Source organism: Artemia franciscana, chromosome 8 (genome assembly GCF_032884065.1).
Source record: "Artemia franciscana chromosome 8, ASM3288406v1, whole genome shotgun sequence".
Classification (NCBI taxonomy): domain Eukaryota; kingdom Metazoa; phylum Arthropoda; class Branchiopoda; order Anostraca; family Artemiidae; genus Artemia; species Artemia franciscana.
The window spans coordinates 5663409-5683583 of record NC_088870.1 but is presented as its reverse complement, the minus strand read 5'-3'; the positions used below and the strand labels follow the sequence as shown (position 1 = coordinate 5683583).

The following is a 20175-nucleotide window of genomic DNA, read 5'->3' as shown; positions in this document are numbered from 1 at the left end:
CAAAAGGCGGCAAGTTACTTAGCATAAATTTTACAAGAGTGGAAAAACTAGAAAACCGTTTCTGGGTTGACATATTACAGGCACGTTTTTGGTGCGTAAGGGGTATTTTAGACATATAACTTGACAATTATTATAATGAATTAGAAAATACGACATGACGCACTTTGAAATAAAAGGAAACTTCTAAAAAGCTTGGAAAAGGAAATAGGAGACAATGGATTAAAGCAATTGACGAGGGAATAAGCTGTAAACTTAATTTTTACAAGAGCATCAAACGGTTCCAGGCGTATTCCTCTCCCCCAAGAAATTCCCGTGGACAATTTCCTACTGCAGACAATTACCCACAAAAAATTCTCCTCACATGCAAAATTGAGCTGCCAAAGGGAAAGTAAGACAAATAGAAAGAATGAAAAAAGGAAGCGATTTAGGGATATCCTGTCAACATTCCAAAACATGGGCAGCTCAGCCACTAAAAAAAAAGCGAAAAAACGGTTAAAAGAAATGAAAATTCAAAAGTTGATAATAAAGATATTGGATTTTCTACACCATATATTCTGCCTATATTTTGGAATATGGGTATAGTGGTGGAAAACTCCAAAATACCTTCATTTCTTCATTCTTTTTATTTGTCATTCTCTCCATTTTTCCGCTCAATTTTGCAAGGGGGGAATTCCCAGGGGTGGGGTATTTATTCCGATGGGTAATTTTCCACTGGGGAGAGGATTTTCCACAGGAGGGCGATTAGCCGGACACCACAAAACAACTCCTTTTGAATTATTAGTCAATTTTAGCTTCCTAAAATAAATATCTTACCTTGTATTGTTGACAAAGAATAACCTTTACAAATTCCAAGAAATACAGAAAACCACTTTTACGAATGTTTTAAATAGAAAATGGAGATTGGCAATGTTGTTATTAATCTGCATATTCATAAATTTTCATCGGCATTTTCTTTAGTTTAAATACATATTCTTTTCATATCCATAAAAATGTGATAGCTAATTTAAGCTTCCAGAAAACATCGACTGGTAATATCTAAGAAAAGCACAAATGAATATTTAATTTTCAGCCAAAAAACATTTTATAAACTTAAATATGACGACGCAACATGAATAAAAAGTTCCAAAACATAAAGAAACTTTCATAACAGTCCAGAACAAGCAAGCCTAGATATGTTAGCATTTTGATTGAATACCGTGCTTAGCATAGATGATAAAGCATGCTTAGGCTTTGCGCTTGCAGTATCCCTGGCAAGAATTTTAAATAACATGAATTCATTAACAACGGTTAATCATGTACATTTGAATGAACAATATAATAGTTACAACTTGAAATATATTAGAAGTAACGGACTTTTAGTTACTTGGGCTGACTAGCGAGGAAGCAAGTAAATTTACTTCAGTCAAGAGGTTAAATGCAGATCGGAATAGGTGATTGTAGTGTTTTAATAGGCTTTGCAACATCTCTGATCTGATACTGTTTTTAATGTATCCCAATTTTGATTTTTGCTTTAAAAGATAAAATAATCAACGAAGATATAAAAGAATATTGATTTAGCTGCACAATTCTTCTTTTTTTATATTTTGCAAGCTTAACGGCCGGAAAGGCATACCAGAAGTGTTGTAAGAGAGAGCACGTGGGATTTTTTTTTTTTTTTATTATCTTTTTTAATACAAAAGGATGTATTTTCTTGGCAAAGATCTGGAAATATCAAAAATGGACACTCAGAGGAAAAATTCGTGGAGCAACTTTTAAAAAAAAGTATTTTCGCAAAACCAGCATTGAAAGATTTTCATTTTTATTGATCTATACTCTCACACTTCAATAAGTCGGCGTAAAAACACAATGATTTAATTTTGTTACTTAAAAAAAGACTTCTGATAGAATGAACAAAGGGTCAAATACAGATAGTGATTCCCGCATTTCTCTCCCCAGAATGAACTCTTAGACACGTGCCTGCATTTGGTAATCCCGAAAATAATGGTCCAAAAACACATTACCAACCAACTTAAAATGTAATTTTTGGTGTATTTGATTCCCCTTCCAGAATGTCCTTAGGATTGATTTTTGATGGAAGGCAATTACACAATAAAAGAACAATTAAAGCGCAAATTCCACGGGGAGCCCCCTCCTGTTAATACCCCTACACCCCTCCCCCCTACCCCGTGGACATTCACAAGAGAACATGGTTGACTAGTGCCCACTGATGACAATGTTGCTTCGATTTCCTCTACTCGATACCCAGCTTAATAAATCATCATCAGCGTAAAATATTTTCCAACACTAATACAACGAACCTTCATAGTTTCGTTAACTTTCTTTTAAAATTCCATATTCCCATTGAATTTCCCTTTCCGAACAAGTTCCTTTAATAAAAATGCAAATTGGGAAACTTTTTAGAACTGTTAGAAGGCTTTCCTCTCCAAAATACATCCAAGTCATCCTTCTCCGATCAATTATTATATTTGCTTGGTTCTCCCCCAAAATTTATTCAGCCCAAAACTAAAGGACATAATGAATAATGAAAGTCGCTAGAAGGAAGTTGTAAATGGAGTGTCTTCTGATTTTTCCCCCTTCTTTTTTGCAAAGCGGAAACATTGCCAAAATCGCAATTCTAAAGTGGGAAATTTTAGTAGGAAATCAATACGGATAGGGAGAAGGGGAATAGAATATTCCTAAATTTGAAATCTCATCAGTTTTAATTATGCCAAATAAGAGCAGCAATGAGGTTAGATGCGCCATGCACATTATTAAGATCAAATCGTTATATCTAATTGGGTCTCATCGAAGGTTCTAAGCGAAATACTAAATTTAATCAAAATTACTTAGTTTAAGTGAAACCAAATGCACCTACTGCCAAGGGTCCAATCCAAGATTTTTATTCGGGGGATGGGGGTTATAAGAAAGCTTTACAAAACGAATTTAATTTTTGTTTTTTCATTTGTGTTACTTTTTACGAGTCGGACAAAGATTTCAGGGGTTCATACCCAGTAACCCCCCTCCTGAAAACGGCCTTTCTTACTGGAAATTCCTTTGATTGCGTTTATTTTATTTATTACCAGCCAACTTCAGTCCAGGGTACGATTAGCATAACTCGATCGAGCCTAATTTTGTGAAAGAAATACATGCCACTAATGCACGTTGTTATTATGTCCTAAAAAATTAACTTACACTGTGGCTTGAGTTTTTTTTTTTTTGTCGGAGAAACATCATTCTTTAATCGAATCGTACGCAATTTTATATTAGCTACATATCATACCTTATAAGGGTCATACAATCCGTATATATATTTATCAAGGGTGACTCAGACTACTTGACAGACGCATAGGAGCAAAGTGCGATTAAATCTAAAATTATAAAGGGACTGAACCCCCTCCACTCTCTCCAGCCGATGCCTTAGGGAAACACTTTTTGGTGAACTATACGTGAATGTTCATGTAATTCACAACGTAATGTACATTTCCAGGCAAGTTAGCAACACTTTTTTTCGTTTAAAAAGGTCAATGCTCTTTCCTCGTAAAGTAAAATGAGTCCTAAGTTCACTGCGTTAAACTACTTTTTTTAATAAATTTTTGAGCTTGTGCCTGATTAACAATATATTTTATTGACAATATAATATATTGGCAATATATCTGTATACAGGATAGGAAGAGCCCCCACTAAGGAGGTTTGTAAAAATACTAAACGCCCGATATTCCAGATAGTTACGTTTTTGGTTGTTCAGTCCCTAAAAGGTTGGAAAAATTGCGCTGAGACTCCCCCTCAAGTGTAAGGCAAGAGGTGGGAATGATGGCACTCTTTGAATAAAAAGTAGGCGTTTAAAAATACGGGGTAAGAGAAAAATGACAAAAACTGCCGCTAAAATTGTGGTGGAAAAAAAAATCTTGGTAGCAATCTCCCCGACCCTGGATAAATTTCTCAGCAATACTCTTGTCCCTCGGTATACCTGATCAGCAATATATTTCGCGCGGACATACAGGTTGTGAAGGATTCCAGCTATTGAGGTTTGGGAAATATATTCAACGCAAGGATACGTAGGCTACACTTCATAAGGTAAGATTTTCAAACAGTTCGTGGTAACGAACTGTAGTAAGGAGCGACCCGGCTCAATAGTAACCGAAACTCTAAAAAAAGGAATTTTGGTACCAATAGTTACATCAAAAGAATTGCATTTTTACGCTAATCCTAAATATATAAGTTTCATCAAGTTTAGTTTTACCCATGAAAAGTTACGAGCCTGAGAAAATTTTCCTTAGTTTATAGAATAGGGGGAAATACCCCTAAAAGTCAAAGATACTTAACGAAAATCACACCATCAGATTTAGCGTGTCAGAGAACCCTACTGTAGAAGTTACAAGTTCCTATCTACAAAAATGTGGATTTTTTTTTCCCCAGAAGAACAGATCACAGGTGCGTGTTTATTCGTTTTTTTTTTTGTTGTTTTTTCTTTCCAGGGCTGATCGTATCGACCCAGTGGTCCTAGAATGTCGCGAGATGGCTCATTTTAATGGAAATTATAAGTTCTAGTGCCTTCTTAAGTGACCACAAAATTGGAGGGCACCTAGGCCCTCTCCCACGCTCATTTTTCCCAAAGTCTCTGGATCAAAATTTTGAGATAGCCATTTTGTTCAGCATAGTCAAAAAACTTAATAATTATGTCTTTCAGGACCACTTAATCCCCTACAGTCCCTGGGGGAGGGGTTGCAAGTTACAAACTTTGACCTTTGTTTACATATGGTAATGGTTATTGGGACGTGTACAGACGTTTTCAAGGGGACTTTTTCACGTTAAAAGGGGATTGGGGGGCGTTACGCGGGAGGATCTTTTCATGGAGGAATTTATCATGAGGAAAGAAAATTTCCATGAAGGGGTGCAGCATTTTCTAGCATTATTAAAAAAATGAGAAATGTGAAAAAAATGAGAAAACAACTAAAAAAATTTGTTTTTTTTTAGGTGGAAGTAAGGAGCAGCATTAGAACCTAAAACGAACAGAAATTGTTACGCATATAAGGGAGTTCGTCTCCTCCAAAATACCTCGCTCTTTACGCTAAAGTATTTTTAGTAATTTCAACTATTTATTCTATGGTCTTTGTGATTCAGGGGTCATTCTTAGAGAAATGGGACCAAATTGAAGCTTTAGTGTAAGGGGCGAGGTATTGACGAGGGGGAGAACCCCCTCATATACGTAATAAAAATATACATATATAGAATGTCGTTACGTAAGTTAATTCGTAAGTTACGTATATTTATTACTAATAAAAACGTTCGTAAAAAAAAAGTTCTGGTCGCCTTTTTAAGTAACCAAAAATTGGAGTGCAACTAGGCCTCCTCCCCCACTCCTTTTTTGTCAAAATCGTCCGATCAAAACTATGAGAAAGCCATTTAGCCCAAAAAAAATATATTTAAATTTCGTTTTAATTATTCATGTGCGGTTAGCCAAAATCAAAACATACATTAATTAAAAACCTTCAGAAATTAAATTTTTTGAAACACGTTTTTTAACTGCAAGTAAGGAGCGATATTAAAATTTAAAACGAACAGGAATTATTCCGTATATGAAAGGGGTTGTCCTCTCCTCAACACTTCGCTCTTTACGCTAGAGTTTTTCTATTGTTTTAAAAAGTAGAATTGTGAGAAAGAGTCAAACTTTAATACGGAGTAATTTCTGTTCGTTTTAAGTTTTAATGTCGCTCCTTACTTGCAGTTATAAAAAACTTGTTGTTTTGTTTTTTTTTGTTTTTTTTTTCAATCCCATAATGAAACGTACAGTAGGGGGAAGACAGACGAGTCAATAAAAAAAAAGTCACTTGCAGAGAAACAAAAATATAAAATATAAAAATTAAAATTGAACACGTTAGATAAATTAAAGACTCTAATGAATCCTGTACAAAAAAAAAAAAAAAAGAAAAAAGAATAACTTCTAAGGAGCCAAAAAAATTTACATTTTTTTTTTAGTTCCTTCTGTTTCTGAACTTCTCTAAAGGCTTGGATATTTACATCTTAGATGGAACTTGTATTTGAAAATAATACTTTTCTTCTAAGCATTAAAAACTTACAATTTCAGAGTAGAAATATGAATGGAGAGTTCTAGAAAATAATCCACTGTAGAAGCAAATTCAATATACAAAATCCAATATGAAGCCTCTTGTTATTTTCCTCTTCTGAGGAACTTGAGCGATTAGATTAAACCGTTCCCAGAGAGCAGGAGAAAAATATATTTGCTTGGAGCTGGTAATCTTAAAGATATTTCTCTAAATCCTTTATCTCGATAACATTTGAAGGAATTATTCGCCGGGAAACTTAGGTAATATCAATCGATTCTTTCAGCAATATGAAAAGGCGAAGGATATGTAGAAAAAAAAGTGAATGGTACAGTATTAATGAAATAGGTATGCCATAGAAAATATTAAATTTATTGCCAAGGAATCAAAATTATAAATAATTGGGTGTTAGGATTCGGGAATTAATGGTGCACTTAATGCACCATTAATTACCAGATTAATGGTGCACTTAATGCACCATTAATTACCAGATTAATGCCATTAAAAAAGATTAATTACCATTAAAGATGAATCAGTGTGAAGAGTCAAAAAAAAACTCAGAAGCGCACGTAAGCGTTTGTTGTTTTTTTTGGGGGGAGGGGGGGGGGGGGGGTTACAGCTTTACAAAATCGCCGAAAAATGGACTAATTGTACAGACAATACTAGAAATTACGATAAAATTCGAAGATAACAATATTTTTGGAAACAGATTAAACCATCTCTCAGGGCACGCGTCTGTAATGACTGGAGCCTAATATTTAAAAATGAGCCAAAAATTTTACGAATCACATTCAGAGTAAGTTGGACCTCCTGGGAGGAGGGGTCGACAGCTTAAAACAAGATCTTCAAAAATTATCAAATTCAGAGTTCCCTTACAACAGAGACCCATTCCCTTACAACTTGAAAAAAACCCACGGTTGAAAAAAACCCAACTTGAGACCCAAATCAAACTTGAAAAAAAGAACTGATATGCGGTCTCAAGGTACTTTCTTTTATGAGAAGCTTGAGTGATTGGATTAAGCCGTTGCCAGAGAAACTGAGAAGATATATCTTACTTAGAGCTAATGAATTTGAAGATTTTTCTCAGACTCCTTTATTGATCTCGATGGCATTTAAAGGAATTAACCACCGAGAAGCATCGCTACTGCCGATCAATTGTTCCAGCAATGAAGAAGTGTAAATGGAGTACAAATGTAAATCGAAAAAAAATTAATTAATTAATACAAATAAGTTCCATAGATAATGGAGGAATTGAAGCAATTAGCGAGAATGAAAAAATCGTTGGTGGTTGTCAACAGGCAAAGGGAAAAGGAGCGTCTCAGCCTGACACTACGAATGCAACAACACACAAAAAGATTAAAACAATAATGAAAAGGTAAAGGAAGGCAAAATTTCCATCAAAACACGATTCTTGGAAATCTTTCCGGGAATGTTTCCGAAATTAGAAATCTTTCGTAAACCGAGTTTCCACATAATCACAGTCCTTACAGTGTTTGTCTTCGCTTACCTTCACCCTGCTATACCGGCCGAAAACGCTCTAATGAACCTAAACACTTAGCAGTAAGAAAAACAAATAATATAAACAATTCCCAGACAGATTTCCGGGAACCTTTTTTGCAGACAGTAGTTACTAGGATGTATGTATTATATGAAAATGATATAACTTTCCTCGGTTTTTGAGAGCCGGTTCCCAAAGGAACTTCTAAAAGCTGCAACCCCACCCCCACGAATGGTAGCAGTGTTTGTTAGAGAAAAATTGACCTTAGACTGAAAACGGCGTTAAAACTCTTGTGAAATATTTATGTTAATTGTAAATACATTTTAAATTTTGCAAATACAGTATCCTTTAGTCCTATAACTATAAAGGAATAGTGAAATTCAAAAACGTGCAGAAAAATTTGTTATAAACATAATTACAGTAAAGTAAGCAGGTAGAATAAGCAATTAATAATCAGTCATGCCAATTCATGAGAATGTAGAGGGCAAAGTGTTTTTTTTTTTTCTTCTTTTCAACGAAAATGCAAAAAAAACGTTTTCAAAAATCTCGCTGGGTGGGGGCAGTTATTTTTTAATAAAAATATAATGCCCACCTCCCACTTCCCCATTGACGCCCCTGTTTATGTAGGTTCATAGAATACCTTGATAAACATTGTAAGGTTCATTTTCATGGACGTCCAAGGCGGCAGCACGTATTCTTCCGTCTTTCAAGGCCTGTGCCAAAGCGTTTTCATCAACTAACCCTCCACGAGCAGTGTTTACAAGGAATGCACCTGAAAAAAAATTCTTAGTATAAAAAAGGAAACAAGAGTGGTGACCCTTCAAATAAAATATATATAAATAAATAAATAAAATATATATATATATATATATATATATATATATATATATATATATATATATATATATATATATATATATATACTACGTTATTTAACATCTTAATTTCAGACAATTGCGCGTCTGAAACCTAACGACTTCGTCGTGACCCTACGTACCTAGCGCATACATAACTAGGCGCTATTTATGCATCTACCAACCTAACTAGCACCAACTCGGATTGCCTTGCAAATTATATACTGGTTTTATAAACTGGAATATAAATGTGTTATTTGCATTCATTTATTTTTATAGTTTATTTTAGTGTCTCGGTTACTCTTGGGAAGTGTCGCTCCTTCCTTACAGTTCGTTACTACCGAGATGATGAGATAATGATGATTGTTAACCTGACTTGTAAGAAATTATGATTTTATATTCATCTGGAACAGACCAGCTGCAAAAGAATATTAACAGATATGAAAGTACTATTCAATTCTCAAAGTAAGGAATTCCTGTAAAAGCTGTTTTATAGGCCAGAGGTGCCACTACACCTCTCTGATTTTCAAAGTGATCAGAAAGTTTTGAGTAAGGGTCATTGCCTTAACAAAAAGCAAGGTTTTAAAAAAGTAAGAAGTGCTTTACGCTTTCCAAAATGTCAATGGCGTATTTTGAAATTTCCCCAAAGTAAGCACTTCCTCATTAACTATAGGAAACGCTTTTTGAACATACGTTGGATAATTATAAGCCACAAATTTACGCCACAACAAAACCTCCAAATTTACACAACAGAACTATTAACTATACTCCTTTTGTTATTTTCGTTTCTTTCTCCTTCGATTTATTTTTCTGTAAATAACTTGTTTAAAAGCTGCAAATTTTGATTTGCTATTCTTCGCTTCAGTTCATTTTAAATTGTCCAATTTTGTCACCTTTCAACATATCTTTTCCAAATAATAGGAAGACAAACAATCCTCACGCAACAATCTTTAATACTCTTTTCCTTCACACGGAGAATTTTACCATCCAATCTAAACTTTACTCCAAAAAGAATATATAGCTGTCTAGGGATTAAAAACTACTATCCCTAAGCTCTATTTCTTCTAAAAGGACTCCGCTTTTCTTTAATTTTTATTTCCCTTGGAAAGACGACTCAAAATACTTTTTTCTTTAGTATTTCCCAGGAATCAATAGAACTTTCTCTTTCGGAAATAGTTGCTTTTTTCCTGACAAGAATAAAGGAAAATTCTAACTCAGCTTTTATTAATGAGATAGATAGCTTTTAGAAAATAAAAGATTCAAAAGTATGGAACTTTCTAAAAATGAAAATATGATTTTAAAGGATTTCTCTAAAAAGATACTTGTAAGGGCATTTGTGAAAAGGGAGTATTTAGAGAAAGTGTTCACTAATAAAAACTTCCCTACTTATAGAATGCAGATTTTGAAACGTCTGTAGAAAGGAAATTAAAAAGTATTTTGAATAGCTACTGGAAAAATGGGATTTAGAAAAGGTTATCATAATTTGAGCATTTTCACTATGTGCAAGGCCTAGAAAATGACAAATGTTGAAAAGTGGTATTAAATATAGTAGAGCCATTTTGGCATTACATAGGTGTAATTACAATTAGCAATAAGTGTGTGTAAACAAACGTACAGTCAAAAAAAAAGTTTTTAGCAACGAAGCTTGAAAAAAAATGCTAAGAAACAACAAACGCAAGATGGTGCTGCTGGTTTTTTTGTCGACATCAGCACCAGTTTATACTCCTACAAGTTACAAATACTTATTGGTATATACAGTATTTTTCACATATATCGCCTCATCTGCAAAAATCACAGAACCCTTGGTTTTATTCTGTTATCAACATGTGAAATGCACCCTTTCATTTAGGGCACGACAAAATACAAAGTATACTCAATATTGAATATATGAACGTAACTATTATGTATCAGATCCTATAAAGGTACACTAGACGTCTCAAAATAGTCTTTTTTCTAAATATCCTCAAAAATCAATAGCCCAGAATCTATCTGAATATAGTCGTACTTTCCAATGAGAACAAAGGAAAACCCTAACTCAGCTTCAATTGACGAGATGGATAGCTTTATAAACAAAAGATAAACGAACTTTCCAAAAGCACAAAGTCTCCAACCTCCAGGAAATTGTATATAATTTATTGAAAAAAACAATAGTGAAAAATGTATTAGTTTGAGCTTTCCTGAACTTGCACAACATAAAAAAGCTATATGGACAAATTGCTTTAATACCACAGTTAACTTGAGATGTTACAGCTTGGATATGATTTTTGAGTTATTAGAATTTGTTTTATACAATACTTATATAAGATTTGGTGGTGATTTGTACAAGCAAATCGTGGGAATTCCCATGGGGGGAAATGCCAGCCCATTTATAGCTGACTTGTTTTTAAGTCAACTAGAATATAAATATATGATGGATAAGAATAATCCAAATAATTTAAAACATGTGTTGTCAAATAATAAAAGATATTTAGATGATATTTTGGTCTTAAATTGTAAGGATTTCATTGATATTTCTAAAAATATATATCCATCAGAGCTTACTGTTGAACCTAGTCATGGCGCTGGTCATGAAGATCATTTCTTAGATTTAAATGTTATTATTTGTGATAATAATAAATTAAGTTTTAAAATGTATAATAAAACGGATGATTTTGATTTTGAAATGATTAGTTTCCCATTCCCTGAAAGTAATATACACTCAAATATCACATATTCTGCGTTTTTCTCACAGTTACTTCGTTATGCAAGGATTTGTAGTAATTATATTGATTTTAAAAATAGATGTAAAATCTTAAGCCAAAAATTGATATCAAGAGGTTTTTCTGCAAATAAATTAACTTGGCAATTTAAAAAATTTAGTTTTCATTATAACGAACTTTTAAATAAATATCAAAAGAATTATCTGGAAATACTTAAAGAAATTTTCAACTAATTTCGGAGGTTCGACAAATGATGATGCAGCGCCATTTATTTTGAACTGTGTTTCTAATAGAGCGGATTTTTTTAAAAATAGCCACATGGTAAAGATGAATTCTATAATTGTTTAATTCTTTTTTTTTTTGAAATGTGTTAATACTTGTGATTTGGTAAATTTAACATATTTAGTTTACCTATTGTTGCTAAAAAGAGGAATATATTAACAGGATAAGCTTGTTTTGGTGTTACTTGGTTGTTTTACATTTGCTGTTTTTTTTTTCTTTTATAGGCATGTATTTTGGGGGTGATACCTGACACGGGGATGCCATGGATATTCTGTGGTAGCCACAACACTTGGCTGGGTAGAGAATTTAAAGTGTATTCTCCTGATGAGCCCTTGTGTTGGGTTGTTCCCTCTGAATTATTTGTCTTTATTATTTTTTCTATTGTTTGGTAAATGGCGACTTATACTTATTGACGACATGACTGCCTGTCCATGGATTATTCTTTATGGTTGATTGTGTTTGGCTATGCTGTTTGACCTATGTGATTGTATGGATGAGTAGGGTTAAGGCCTCATTCAAGTGCTGGTCTATATTAATCACTAACTTAGGAAAACAGTCTTCCTTTTCTCCTTCTGTCTCTCTTTTTTTTCTTTTTTTTATGTGTTTGTGCTGTTGCATTGGTGATTTCTCTTTTCATGATATAAATGAGCCATACTGAAAAATAATATTTCAGGTTTTATATAGCCTACACCGTCATATATTTATGACGAGGCATAACGTACGGAACAATATACATGCGTCAGTTTGAAGGTGCTAATCTTTTGGCTCTTTCAATTTTTTTGGCTTCTTTTAAGTTTTTTTTTTGTCTTTTTTGCGCACAATTGATTGGTTTCTATTTAATTTATTTGACATGTTTAATTTGACCAATCTATTTATTTTTTACTTCTTGTATTATATACTTCTCTCTGTATTATTCAGTGAGTGACTTTTATGTCTTCCCCCTCCTTTATAGGCAATGAACCTTTGTGGGAATTAGCAGTGTATTATTGTATGCATATTTCATTATGAAAAATCGCATTTTGCCACAATCTCACGGTGAAAAGAAAAAAAAAACATTTTTATTAATGAGATTCGTATATTAGACGATCCACTGACACGAGCAAAGGACAAATAAGTACAAAATTAAGGATAATCTTTAATAGCCATTTTTATGATGACCATTCAAATTAATCAAAACTTGCATTTTGTTCGCAAGGTCACTGCAGGTAACAGCTCGAGCTCCTTGAGACGTTCTTCGTTTCTTAAATTGTGTTTTATTGACGGCTTCAGCAATCAGATGTCGCGTCAATCCAATATTCCGTATTTTTGCCCGCTTTCCTCCCAAGATTGTATTCGAAAAACCGCCATATCTTTCCAATTCCACACACTTCTTAGAACGATCAGATAATAGGAATCCCCTGATACAGATAATGCTTTCTCTTAATGAACTGTAGTTCTGTTATTATTTGCTAGTCCGAATAAAAAAGATTGGCTTAAGAACCAAGAGTTTTGTCAACTCTTACGATTGAAGGGAGACAACTTTTTTGTTCGTCTGTTCTATTGATTTCTACCAACTTATAAACATAAAACAAAAACACAGCTGTCAGAATGAAGAATTATTTGCGATGTTTAAAAAATGAATTTAATATAACAATAAAATCTTTATGTTTCTAAAGAGATAAAAAGTTGGTTCTTTTAATGGATTATTTTGGTTTGAAATTTTTTCACATTTCTTAGGTAAGAGAGGAATCATCAGAATGGATTTATTTAATGCCCTTTCCGTTATTCTTAACCAGCCAAAACTCTTGACTTATTGTCGTCTTTGTGCATCGTTCAGGACTTTGGCCCTAGCCGAAGTGGCCTCCCTTTGTTCTGACCTTCAATCTTAACATACTTTTCATTTTCTTTCAGCATCATTTTCATGATTTTGTCACGATTTTTTAACAGCTCATGAGAGTCGCCAGTCCCACATTTTGTTTTTCGTCTATATTTTCTAAACTATATTATTATTTAAGTATTGATTTTTTTTTATTCTAAAAATTAATGTCACAAAAACAGAAGCCCCAATAATTATTCGTATTATGACTACAAACAAATATATTGTACTCGTAACATTCATCGCAATCTGACTGTATAATTAGACAAACAACTCGCTGGGCAGGATAGCTTCAGGTACCCGATGCATGCCACCACAGAAAGTTTACAGACAGGGGGGAAAAACTACACACAACCAAGCGAAAGTTCGGCCGTAACCAACCTAGAGGGTGGAACTACTGTAATAGTAGAGAAAAATTGGTCTCGAAAACTGAATCTTGTACTTTCTGGCTCTCGAATCTGAATACAGAGTATTCTGATAAGTACTTCTCTGAAGCTTGTGGTCGGCGGTACGGGTTAGTAGCGGATAAATAAAAAAAGGTTTTTTTTTCAACCGAAAGTAAGGGGTAACATTAAAAGTTAAAACAAACTGAAACTAAACCGCACAACTCCTCGCTCTTTACGCTAAACTTTGACTTTTTGTGCAAGAACAACTGCTGAAACACTAGATCTGTTGAATCGGAATTAGAAGCAATAAAACTTTTTAAAACTACTACTTTTTAAGCAATAAGACTTTTAGCGTAATGAGCGAAAGATTGAGGAGGGGCGCCCCTTCGCGCGCGGAATAATTTTTGTGCTTTTTAAATTTTAACATTGTTCCTTACTCTCAGTTGATAAACCTTGCTTTTTTAGTTCTGATTTTTTTTTAAATCATGACGGGAAGTCCAACTCCTCCCTCCGTGACAGATTCTCCCCAAAAACTCCCTCCCCATGAATACCCCCCCCCGAAAAATGTCCATACAATTTCCAAAAACAAACACTATAAGTTCACACTGGGCCAATTATATAAGTTGCAACCCTTTCCCCAAGAATATGAGGACTGAGGAGTCATATCATCTATGCTGAACCAAGCGGCTTTGTCAAAATTTTAATCGGATATATGTGGAGGAAAAAGGGACGTGGAGGGGGGATCTAGTTGCCCACCAATCTTCATGGTAGCCTAAAAAGGGCACTAGAACTTTTAATTTTCGTTTGAACGAGCCATCTCCCGATCTTCTAGGACCATTGACTCGATACAATCACGCCTGAGGAAAACAAAGACAAAAAAATAAAGACGCATCGATGAACTTTCTTCGGGCAAAAATACAAAATTTTGCATTTTTGCGAATAGAATCTTGGAACTGCTACACTGGAGATCTCTAATATGCTGAATCTGATGGTGTGATTGTCATCACACCACCAGCAAGATTACTTGCTTTTTTGGGGTGTTCCACCTCTTTTTCGAAAATCAGGCAAATTTTCTCAGGCTCGTAGCTTTTGGTGGGTAACATTAAACTTAAGAATTTTGTATAGTTAGAATCAGCAGAAAATCCAATTCTTGTGATGCATTAATTGTTCTAAAAATTCATTTTTTTTAGAGTTTCGGTTAATATAGGGCTGAGTTGCAGTTTGTTACCATGAACTGTATGAAAGGTATGAAAAAAGTGGCCTAACCAAGAACAAATTCATAAAAAAATACTTTCTTCACTGTTTTGACTAAAAAAAAAAAAGTTAAACAACATATCCAAAATCTGCACTGGTTGCTTGTTGCAAAAATTGTTTGTTTTTTTTTTTTTAACTTCAATTTAAGAAATTAACTAGAAAAAAAAATGAAAATTACCTTTTAGGGAAATTAACCAAAAAGATTTACCAGTTTATTGCTTTAGGGAAATTCAATTTTTTTGGAAAAAAAACATGAAAAAAAAATATTTACGTAATAGATCTGATATTAAATTTTTCTTCACTATTTTGACTTAAAAAAAAAGTTAAAAAATATATCCAAAATCTGCATTAGTAGCTTGTTGCAAAAAATCTTTTTTTAACTTCAATTTAAGAAATTAACTAGAAAAAAAAGGAAAATTACCTTTTAGGGAAATTACATAAAAAGATTGATCAATTTATCGCTTTAGGGAGATTCAATTTTTCTGGGGAAAAAACGTGAAAAAAAAATATTTACGTGCTAGAGATGCTGATTTTAAATTTGCAATAAATCTTTAAAAATATTTATTTACTTCAAATAGACAACCAATCAATACTTGATAGGTTATATATGTGTACAGTTAACACAAAACCGTAAAACAAACTAATTTTCAAGCCAAACTTATTCAATTCTTAACTGCTTCTAATAAATAAGTTTTTCAGTGGAAATTATTCAGTTATTTTGAGTTAGTCCTACGGCCGTCCAAAATCCAAATATAAGCACGCGTTTTGCGATAATCAATATTTTTTGTCAAGCCCATGATTGAAGCATCTTTTTTGTTCGTCTGCTCTATGCATTTCTCCCGACTTGTGAATATAAAACAAAAAGCGAACTGTCAAGAGTGAAAAAAAAAATACTTCTGTAAATGAAGCCCAGATACATTATCCGGAAAAAGAATGTTTTTTTTTTCTTCTAAGAAAAGGAATAGAATAGGTTATTCTTTCCATAAACAACTACACTAATTTTTTTTAAGTTTGTTCGTTTTAGGGTTTGCGGTGAACAATCAAAGGAATCCATTTCTTTCAGAGTAATTTTCTTCCTCATTATTATCCATTAACACTATGCAATAAAGTGGCTTCTGAAAATTGAATAAACCCCCTCCACAGTTTGACTCTCCAGGGGAGGGTGTCAAAAACATAACAGTTGTATCTTACTACAAATTTTCTATTTTCCAGTGGGGAGGGGGGTGACCCCTGAAATGGGTCAATATTATAAATAGGTTCAAGACTTATATGAAAAACATTTTGCCAAATGTCTTTCAAAGCTTGTTTAAGCCAGAGGATTTTAAACTTTTTATACAACGCCGCTTTACAGCATATAGAGGGGGGCACTCCTCCCTCTTATTCTCCGACGACTACGGTTGTTTATACAGTATTATGCGAGAACGTCATTCACATTGATCTTTGAAATCCATGTAACAAAGTCCTGTAGTAGTTCAATCAGTTTCAAGATCCATTAGAATCCATCAAGCCTTCCACAACCCCTGACTTATTATGCCAGAACCACCGGAATGGCTCAAGCCCTACAGTCTAGGCTTTTCGTCAAATCGTTAGACCAAGCACAGGACTTGAAAAATTAAACATCTGTAGGGAAAAGACGTCTATTGCATCGACAATTATTCAGGGGATGCCCTTCCGCCCCTTGCCCTCCACCAAAATCTCATATTTCTGATATAATTTCTCATGTTTTATGTAACGTGTTCATTTTTTTTTATTACTTCAACCCCGTCCAAACAGGGGTCTGCTCTTGTATAATACATTTAATTGTTGTAATTAGTATATTATGCAACTTCCCCGTTTCTAAGAAAGATAAAGGACTACTTGTATTCTCAGCTAAACACGCAAATAGCATTTGATCATTTATCTAAAATTAATTTAATCTTCAAAAGAATATTCCATTCGCTTTCTAAACAATGACGATAAAGGTTTCGTGCCAGAAACATCTTTAGATTGCACCACTCAATAGCCGAATGATAAGAAACGATGAAAATGGAATGTCATGACTCATTTTTTTTGCAGGACAATGGGTTTGATTACCGAATATCAATCTACCGTTGCAGATTATTAATGGCGGTTAGCGTATTGACATATCATTCAACTCGAGAATAGTAAAGAAGCAGTGTAGCAAGTAGGGATAGGACATTATCCCTGGGCGAGAAGTGCAAAGTGATAGGATTATCCGCAAAATCCCAATTGTCATTCTAATACGTTTCTGTGAAGTTTATTTTATCTGTTTGACTGAGGCGAGGGAGAGGTCTAAAAATTCTTCAAAAAGACCCTTCGCCCGAACTCCAACTAAGCCAACATTAATAAGTAGTCAATAATCCTTATAAATATCCTATTTAGTCCAAAAATACATTTTCTGACAGCCTTCTCTTCAGTCCCCTAGCATCCCTCCTCTCCTAAATGCGGATGTGCACATCAAGGACAATGGTCATAGGTGGAAAAAGTTTCAAGCTTTGAGAATACCAGGAATTCTTCTGAAAGGAAAAAGCAAGACAAGAGTAGATTCTTTCGGTCCAAATTTTCTTTTGGTAGGGGGTGTTTCATGCCGATCTTAGGGAGAGCCCATCATACTACCTTTTTCTGCGTGAGCGAGAGAGTTGTTGGCGACCCTGCACATATGTAGGAATCCGTTTAAGTGGTCTTAAGCTTCGACGACGGGGAAACAAGCAGACACGTTCCGAAAGAGCGCAAACTTTCAGAAATCGCGTATACCAAGCGGGACTGAAGTGTACCAAGTGTGGCAGATCTTTGCGGCATGCGTGGAGTTGAGATGTACACCAGATGGCGAAAAGTGGGCACCCCTCGACAAATCCAATAAGAAGATTTGGTAATGGACAAATAAATAGACAGTCGACAAATTCTACGGGTTTTTCAAAATAAACTAGAAATTTTGGTGTTTGGAGGCTCACCTCTCCGTGTAAGTACCTATTTGCGGTGATACAATAGTTCAACTACTTTGTTTTGATTACATACACGCTAAATATGGGCGCTTGTTAATGACACAGGTGGAATTCCTGTCACGGACTTCAAAATGACACTCATGGGAACTTGCGGAAACAAGTCAGAATACTATTAATCGGATATAGGACAAAATATTGTACTTCTTAAGCATAGTTTGATCTAATCCTGTGATCTCCTCTAAAGATTTGGTTGTTGGCACCTATGATAAAAACTATCTCATGTTTATTTTTCAAGAAATATTTTAAAATTCAATTTAGACAAAGTATTTTTATTGATAAGAATAATTAAGGAAGTAGTTAACGATTCTACATACCAGAGAATATGAATATTTTTCCCTGCGTCGTGACTATGAATATTTCAATAATTGAAATGAAGTGGGCTACCAAACAATTATTTTGTTTATATTTTCTATATCCTTTTACGGTACTTTTAGGTGAATATGAAACGAATTGGTGAACAAGTTAATTTTTGTTATGCTTTCTGCCAGTAGCATTGCCGTGAGGGGTATTTCGATTTCAGCTCTTACCAAAAACACGAAATCTCCCAACATGATGACTGTGTAAAGATATTTTCCTTCATTGGAACGTCCATCCTCCTAATGAATTATTATCACTGTTATTGCTAACCCGTAGCAGAATTAGCTGCAAGAGTGCGACATACTCCTTCCCCGTTCCAACTTGTCAAAATGAATTTGAACAAAATGAAACAGAAATCTACCAAGACCACTGCTTTAGCGTATCGCTTTGGTATGTAATTACTTTCCTGAATTTGTACATTTCTAAATACGGTATTTAATCTTTCTCCTAAACATTAAAAACTTTCTCCTGAACATCTTTTTCCTAAACCCTACCGTTCCTAGGTTTTTCTTTGCTTCCGAGTCTAATTTTCCCTACCGTCCAGGGGCGGATCTAGGGGAAGATGCTCCTTCCCCATTCCAACTTGTCAAAATGAATTTGAACAAAATGAGACAAAAATTTAGCTAGACCACTGCTTTAGCGTATCGTTTTGGTTTGTAATTACTTTCCTCAATTTGGACATTTCTAAATACTGTATTTAATTTTTCGACAGGTATAATCAGTACATTATACCCTGTCTTTCTCCTAATTACTACCGTTCCTAGGTTTTTCCTTGTTTCCGAGTCTTCTTTTCCGTGCCGTCCAGGGGCGGATCTAGGGCAAAATCCTGGAGGGGGGGGGTTGCTTTCGTAAGTTCCTTTAAATCTACTAAAGGGACAAAAATATTTCACTACTTCAATGACACATGTATAGATCCTAGGAAAACAGGTACATTTGAGATAAATTTTGATTCTTGAACAATGTCATCAGTTTAAAAAAGCCCTTTTACTGTCAATCGCAGCACAACTAAACAAGAACTTGGTAAAGTTTATACAAAATTCACAACAATATTAGCAGAGATAGATAACGAAAAATAAATTGTATGCATCATTTTATCTCTTGCCTCTCTATCGAGCCACATTTCTCGGTGGAGCCGCGTCACCAAAAAGCTGATTTGCGTTGTCCAAAGTTTTGTCAATTAAGTCGAAATATTTGACTCTTGGGCTATTCCCTTTCAACTAATCTCGGAAAGAATACAGCATTTTTAACTTTTAAAAATAATTACTTCAGGTCTGGCTACCATTATTTCAGAGCAGCTAGGCTTAATTTTACTCTAGAATTTTGTCCATCCCCTAAATTTTGAAAAAATGTTTTCTTGCATTGTCATTGAAAAAAACAAAAACAACATATGGTTTGAGAAGTATCTGGTAAGCAGAAAAACAAGGAAGGATTTTCATTGATTATATTATTTTTTATGTACTAAACACAATCTAATTTTACTTTGGGTTTGAGTATGCCCCAGTTGCCGCCCTTTGAAACTGCCAACTAGAGCAGTGGCAACCGGATTAAAAATTTTAAATATTCGCAAAAGATTATGTTTTACAAGGTAAGAAATAACGCCATATTCTCTTTGCTCACTTGATTTTTCTCTGGCATTATACCTACTTTGCTTTTTTACTAATTAGCACTTAAATACGAAGTTAGATGGTATTTTTTTTAATTTGTATTCCACTTCACCATTTTATTGCTTTGACTGCAAATGTTCCAAAAAACAGAATAACAAAAACTTGCACAATTTCTATCTCTGACATTCTTTTAAACATGTTTACTTTTCCCGATTGCTTTAATAATTTCTTTTCAGCACACCCAGAAAAAATTTCCAAGAAAAAGAAATTAACTTTAGTCTCGATGAAAATTCTCGGAAAAAAGAGGCTCTTTGAGAAAATTTAAACTAAAAGCGTTAGAGAT

General features: G+C 34.1%; 1 protein-coding gene across 2 annotated transcripts in view; it reads right to left on the bottom strand.

The window, feature by feature from the left end:
* The window catches only part of LOC136029903 (C-terminal-binding protein-like), a 92575-nt gene that overhangs the window by 32144 nt on the left and 40256 nt on the right, over window positions 1-20175 (bottom strand). For both annotated transcript variants that reach the window (XM_065708401.1, XM_065708400.1), the window contains exon 6: window positions 8180-8311. In XM_065708401.1, the coding sequence (XP_065564473.1) occupies window positions 8180-8311 (132 nt within the window). The remainder of the gene's footprint in view (window positions 1-8179; window positions 8312-20175) is intronic.